This window comes from Pipistrellus kuhlii, unplaced genomic scaffold, assembly GCF_014108245.1.
Source record: "Pipistrellus kuhlii isolate mPipKuh1 unplaced genomic scaffold, mPipKuh1.p scaffold_m20_p_4, whole genome shotgun sequence".
Taxonomy (NCBI): Eukaryota; Metazoa; Chordata; class Mammalia; order Chiroptera; family Vespertilionidae; genus Pipistrellus; species Pipistrellus kuhlii.
The window spans coordinates 72,249,438-72,255,310 of NW_023425540.1; the positions used below are offsets into that span (position 1 = coordinate 72,249,438).

The window sequence follows — 5,873 nt, forward strand, 5'->3', positions numbered from 1 at the left end:
AACATGCAGAGCCGAGGCAGCCCATTCACCTCCTTGGTTTGGACTCACCTAGGCCCAGCGGGCAGTGTGATCGATCATCCCCATTTTACTGGTCCCCATCGGGACACTGAGGCCGGAAGAGGGGCTTGCTCTGCCCTAGATGGGTTAGCTGGCCTGGGACCCTAGGCCCAACCCCTGATACTACATCCTCCTAAGACCCTCACCCCCAAGGATCTGGGGGCAGCGGGCTGGGAAACATCCAGGTACGAGGATACAATGACACAGATGTGCAGGGCAGTGCCAGGGACATTTATTTCTGAGGTCCAGAAGCGGCAAGACGTGCTCCCAACCCGGGCTCCACAGCCCGGACCAGGGAGGAGGTTGAGGGATAGATGGGGGCCCCTGGGAGGCACTCAGGAGCCCCCCGAAGCTGGACGGCTGAACACGTGGTGGGGGTTATATCTTCTCATGAACGCCAACTCTCCTGGTCCCGAAATGGGGGTGCTCCCACAGGTGTCATAGCTTGGGTGGGGGCAGGGAGGAGAGCAGGAGAGAGGATGAGGAACATAGGGCCTGAGGTCCCCTGATGTTGCCTAGACTGGAGCTCAGAGTTCTAGGCAAAGGAGCCGGAGAGACTGAGGCTCCCCTGACCAAGCTGGACTAGCCAAAGGAAACCAGACTATTCCTCTGCATTTCACACAGCCAGCTCTCCGCTCCCCTGGCACTACACCCAGCCCCATGCCCTCCTCTCCCACTCCCCACACCCCAGGGTGCCTGTCTCCCCTAATAAAAACCCACCACTGGCTTCCTCCATACAGCCATTCCCTGGCTGGCTACCCGCAACCCTCCAGCCCCAGCACTCCCTCCACCTCCCCCCTTCCCCCCCACCTCTCCAAATCCTCCCCAGGGATATTCTTCCCCTTTCCAGGGCCATTTGGACACCCCTTCATCCCCAGGCCCCCATCTGAGCTCAGAATGAAAAGCTTGAGGCAACGATTAACACTTGGCCTAAAAGCAATTCACGGCTGGAGTCTGCTGCCTACCCCCATGCACAATTCCAGTTATGGCCACCAGGGGGCAGTGGCGCCCACTTGGAAATGGTGAACCCCGGGGCAGGTAGGGGAAGAGACAAGGGAGGGAGAGGTTGAGGTTCTGGAACCTTGGGGATTCCTTGCTCAATAATTGTTACCCATGTCTGGCCTTCAGGGAAAGCCACTCCAGCAAGCCTAGCGAGGGGGAGCTGGGCCGGGGGCCTGGGCCGGGGAAGAATGAGGGAGGGTGAAGGGGATCAAGGGGGTCCAGGTCAGGGCCCCTGTCCACTCACCAGGTGTAGATGAGCAGGCCTAGGAGGGCCATGAGGAGGACAGCCAGCAGGACTGACAAGATGGCAACGATGACCACTGTGCCTGCGCTCTGGAGCCCTGGGGTAGCCTGGAGTGCCTCCGCTGCGGGCAGGCAGGGAGGAAGGAGATGCGGTCTGACCTGAGAAGGGGGCCTGGAACACCCAGACTCGGGGAGGGGCACCCGCCGACAGCATAATGGCCACGGTGGCTCTGACCGACCGGGGCCGGCCCACCCCCAGTCCTCAGGACAGGCTCTCCCGTGGGTGTGACCTGCGCTCCTGGCCCCATACCTTGCTGCAGACGGGTGTCACTGGACCACTCTGTCTCAGCCACAGGGCCTCTGCCACTCATCACCAGGAACTTCACTCTGAACAGAAGACCCAGCACTGGGGGTGACGGTCCCTGGGTCCTGGTGCCTATCAGTCTGCCCCCGTGACGCCCAGGTCCCGGTGGGTGGGGGACGGGGACTAAGGCTTAAAGCACAGCCTTGGGCTCCCAGGACAGCGATGACATTGCCCAGCTGTGTGGCCTTGCGTGCACCCCGCACCCTCTCAGGCCTCGGGGTCCTCACAAGGGAAATGTGTTGGGGCAGACTAGACCCCCCAGCACTGAACATCAGTGAGCACGCCCTGAGGGAGGGGAGATGGTGTGAGGGGCCATCCTGCCTGGATGGGGAGAGTCCACCTGTGGGATCCCAATTGCCCATAGGGGCAGGGGCTCATGGCAGGGTCCCTGTGCTCCAGGAAGACAGGAGAGCTCACCCCGGCCTCCTCCCACTTGCGGCACGAGGGCAGGGGACCCAGGCCCCGGCTGGGAGCTGCCCCGGGCTCAGGTTGGGCACAGGCAGAGCTGCTCACCGGTAGGGACCTGGGCCTGGCAGGGGGTGGTTGCAGCCCCTGGTGGTTGGGGAGCAGCCGGTGTCATTGCCCACACGGAGGACCCGGATCTGGTTGCCAGGCTGGCTCCCCGGATAGAGCGCCCGGCTGGCCATCAGCGTGAGGTAGTAGCCCTTCTGGGGGAGGTCGGCAGGGACTGGGGTGTCCTCCGCCCTCCGCGGGGCGATGAAGTTCTGGGAGGCTGAGGGGGGCATTCAGGTCAGACGGTGGGGAACAATGGCTCTGACAACAGGGGCTGGCTCACCCCCGTCCTCAGGAGCCTGTGGGTCCCCGGACCTAGTGTTCGACCTGCTCGCCTGGCCCCATACGGCAGGGGGGCCACAGGGGCAGGGCTCCAGCACAACCCACCAGGCCATGCAGCCCCCGGCCACATCCCAGCAGCACCTCCTCCGCTCCCTCCGCCCCTGCGGCTCCTCCAACGCCCTGTCCCTCTCACACGGGGAGGACCAGGCCTGCCCGCGGCCCCGGCACCCACCGTTGCTGAGGGCCACCACCAGCCAGATGGGGTCGACGTCGGAGATGTTGAGGCGGCTGAACTGGCCTCGCGGCTGCTCCAGCGTGAAGGTGGACTGCGTGAGGGTCCCTGCCAGCATGGCCCTGGCGAGCTGGGGCACATAGTCGATGCGCTCTGGGGCGGGCGGGTCAGAGAGCAGGCTCAGCCAGAAAACCAACTCCCGCAGCCCAGACGGAGGGGAGGACGGAGCACCGGAGCCCAGTCTCAGGGAGAGGCACGCCCTGCCCTGGGGGCCCGAGGCTGAGGGAGCCGAGGGCTTCTCCTGGGAGCTGTGTGCAGGCGTCCTGGCAGCTCTGTGTCCTCGAGTCCGGCCCTGGCGCTGCCCTGGGAGCCCTGGGCTCTGGGCCGTCAGGGAGGCCCCTCTGGCCCTGCCCTGCATCGGGCCTCTGTGTGACGGACAGAGTCCGGGGAAGGGGACAGGATCATGGGCTTTTTCAGGGTTACATGAAGTTCTTCTGGGGAAGGGATCATGGGCTTTTTCAGGGTCACACTCAGATCTGAGGGAGCCTGGACCCTCTGGTGCCCAGTGACCTCGAGTTCCCTCCAGCTCCACGCACATGGTCCAGATTGCTTTGCTTGATGAGAGAAATGAATGGCTGGGGTGGGAGTGGGGGTGCGGGAGGGGGGCCACAGTGACAGAGGAAATTCCATTCCAAGACCTCTGCCTGGATGTGGGCCACCAAGAAGGGGGCTATGTCCTGGCTCAGAGCCCAGGACACCTTCTCTCCCCCCTCTCGCCCAGTGAGTGCTCTGCCACCACCCATCCCGCCTCAGTCACTTTCCCTCTGGAACTTGACCCCCTTCGGCCCCTCAGAGGCTCATCTGGGAAAAGCAGGGGTGGCTGAGAAGGACAAGAAGCCTGGGCTCCATGCCCTTGTCCAGCCCCGCTGCCGAGGGAGCTCAGAACCCCTAACTCCTCCCTGGGCCCCAAATACCGGAGAGCCACAGAGAAATGAGGTGAGCTCCTATGCAAGTCTCCAGGACCCTCTCCCCCACTTTTGGTTCAATTCGGTTCAATTAAATTTATCTCCATTTAATTCCAGTTCACTCCCCAGGTTCAGAGCTAGCACCCTCCTTTCTCTGAGCTCCCAGTTCTGCCTCAGGCCTGTGCCCAGTGCCCAGTGCACACAGCAAGGACTTCGTGCTTACTGAGGGGGAAGGCGGGGAGGCTGGGATCTCAGCCCTCTGGTTTGAGAGCTCACAGACCAATGCCTTCGCCCCCTCTGAGAGCTTCCTTGAGGCTGTCCCTGTAGACTTCTTTAAGGGAGGCAAGGAGAGGCGAAGGAGGACCATTTGGTGAGAAATGGGGTGCGGGCTCAGTGCACAGAGGTGAAACCCAGAGAGAGAGGAGGCATCGCTCACTCCCCTCTCTTGGCATAGGGCAGTGTTTCCCAAACTTCTCTCGTGATGAGAATCACCTGGTGGAGCTGTTAAAATACAGATTCCTGAATCCCAACTAAGGAGTGCTAAACTAGAATTTTTGGGAACATATAGGTAAAATTGTAGACTTAACTAGTGCTCTAAGCTTAGAAGACTTATAGACTTAACTAGTGCTCTCAACTTAGAGCACTAGTTAAGTCTACAATTTTACCTATATGTTCCCAAAAATTCTAGTTTAGCACTCCTTAGTTGGGATTCAGGAGTCTGTAGTTTAACAACCCCACCAGGTGATTCTCATCATGAGAGAAGTTTTGGAAACACTGGCGTAGGGGATAGGGTCTGCCTTGTGACCTCTTTGGTGGGTTGTCTCTCCTGACCCACCCAAGACCCAGTCCCCAGCCGTGAGGCATGGAGGTCAGGTCTGTCCTGAAGCCTGAGGCACAAGGGGCACCCCCACCCTCTGTCCCTTCTCACTCACCCAGGCCTGTCCCCAGCTGCAGACACATCAGCAGCAGCAACGGTGGCATCAGCAGCCCAGACTGTCCCCCACTGAGCCCCATGGCCCGGCCAAGTCCAACTGTTTGCCAGTAGGTCTGTCTGCAGCGTCCAGAGCTCTGAGCTCCTGGCCTGGACTGGTCTGGGCTGGGGGAGGCTGCTGCCGGCACCTCCTGCTCCCCTTCCGGCACCCCCTCCTCCCAAACAACTGGTTGGACAGGTTTTGGGGCAGAATCCGCTGGCCCCATGGACTTGGCATTGCTAGGGAGGGGCCTGAAGAGAACAATCAGTTGCTGCTGCCAAGACAAGCCTGAACATCCTCATCCCAAATCTGGGAGGGCCGGGTAGGGGCCGGGAGAGAGGAGGCAGCCCCGTGACAGTCCGGCCACACCCTATGCAATCTTCTCATCCAAACAGCCCCCAGCCTGGCAGCGAGAGCTCTCCACAGCCCTCCTGTGCAGAGAGGGGTCCCCCCGCCCCCCCATTTCCAGGATGAAGCTAAGAGAGGGGAAGGAGCTGTGTCCAAGATCATCCAGTCAGCCAGGCAGAGCTCGAATTAGAGGACCCCACTCAGAGGCAAGCTCACAGGGGGCTCCCTGAGGTCACCCTCCCTCCTCTCCTCATCCAGGGAGATGACCTGCCCGATCTCCATCCAGGCGGGACAACACAGATTACTGAATAGGGCCCAGGCGGGTGGGAAGAGCATGGATGGACCCCATCTCACTGGACAGGAGCGGCCACAACGAGCAATCACCTGAAGGCTGTGTGCCTGCCTCGGGCACCAGCCCCTCTCAGCCAGGTGTCTGCTCTGGCCAGAGGTACCCTCCCCAAACTCAACCTCCTTTTAGGAATAGTAAAAATAAAAAATATATTTAACCACTATAAATATTTCCTAGCTATTGTAATGCATTTGCACTCCTTTAATTCTATTTTTATTGTTTTCAGAGAGAAAGGGAGAGGGAGGGAGAGATAAAAACATCAATAATGAGAATCATTGATCAGCTGCCTCCTGCATGTCCCCCATGGGGGATGGAGCCCACAACGCAGGCAAGTGCCCTGACTGGGAATTGAACCATGACCTCCTGGTTCAGAGATCGATGCTCAACCACTGAGCCAGGCGGGCTGGCTCCCCTTCCTAATCACTGTAACTGAGTATTGTTACATCTGGCGCACCTGAGCCTCCTGCGGAGAGCTCCCTGGAGGCAGAGCCTGGGAGGAGGAGGGCAGCGGAGTGGGCGGGCTCCCAGGGTCTTGCACGGGCCCTCC

General features: G+C 60.6%; 1 protein-coding gene across 2 annotated transcripts; it reads right to left on the reverse strand.

Moving 5' to 3' along the window:
* Positions 1-269: 269 nt before the first annotated feature.
* UPK3BL2 (uroplakin 3B like 2) lies at positions 270-5,000 on the reverse strand. 2 transcript variants are annotated; one of them, XM_036409330.2, is made up of 6 exons: positions 4,591-4,988; positions 2,694-2,846; positions 2,180-2,399; positions 1,613-1,689; positions 1,304-1,424; positions 270-501 (listed from the first exon to the last, which is right to left on the reverse strand). In XM_036409330.2, exons 1-6 carry the CDS (start codon positions 4,853-4,855, stop codon positions 393-395), a joined length of 945 nt encoding a protein of 314 aa, XP_036265223.2. In that variant the 5' UTR covers positions 4,856-4,988; the 3' UTR covers positions 270-392. The 2 variants fall into 2 exon arrangements, with proteins under 2 accessions (XP_036265223.2, XP_045427670.1); XM_045571714.1 differs by lacking the exon at positions 2,694-2,846 and having other exon boundaries at positions 4,591-5,000.
* Between the last annotated feature and the right edge of the window lie 873 nt (positions 5,001-5,873).

Excerpts from the sequence above, each read along its gene's own strand:
- UPK3BL2 (XM_036409330.2), bottom strand. The coding sequence starts at position 4,855 with ATGGGGCCAGCGGATTCTGCCCCAAAACCTGTCCAACCAGTTGTTTGG. Across the intron at positions 2,400-2,693 it reads GGTGGTGGCCCTCAGCAACG|CCTCCCAGAACTTCATCGCC; the intron begins GTGGGTGCCGGG and ends TGCCCCCCTCAG. Across the intron at positions 1,690-2,179 it reads CCAGGCCCAGGTCCCTACCG|AGTGAAGTTCCTGGTGATGA; the intron begins GTGAGCAGCTCT and ends TCTTCTGTTCAG.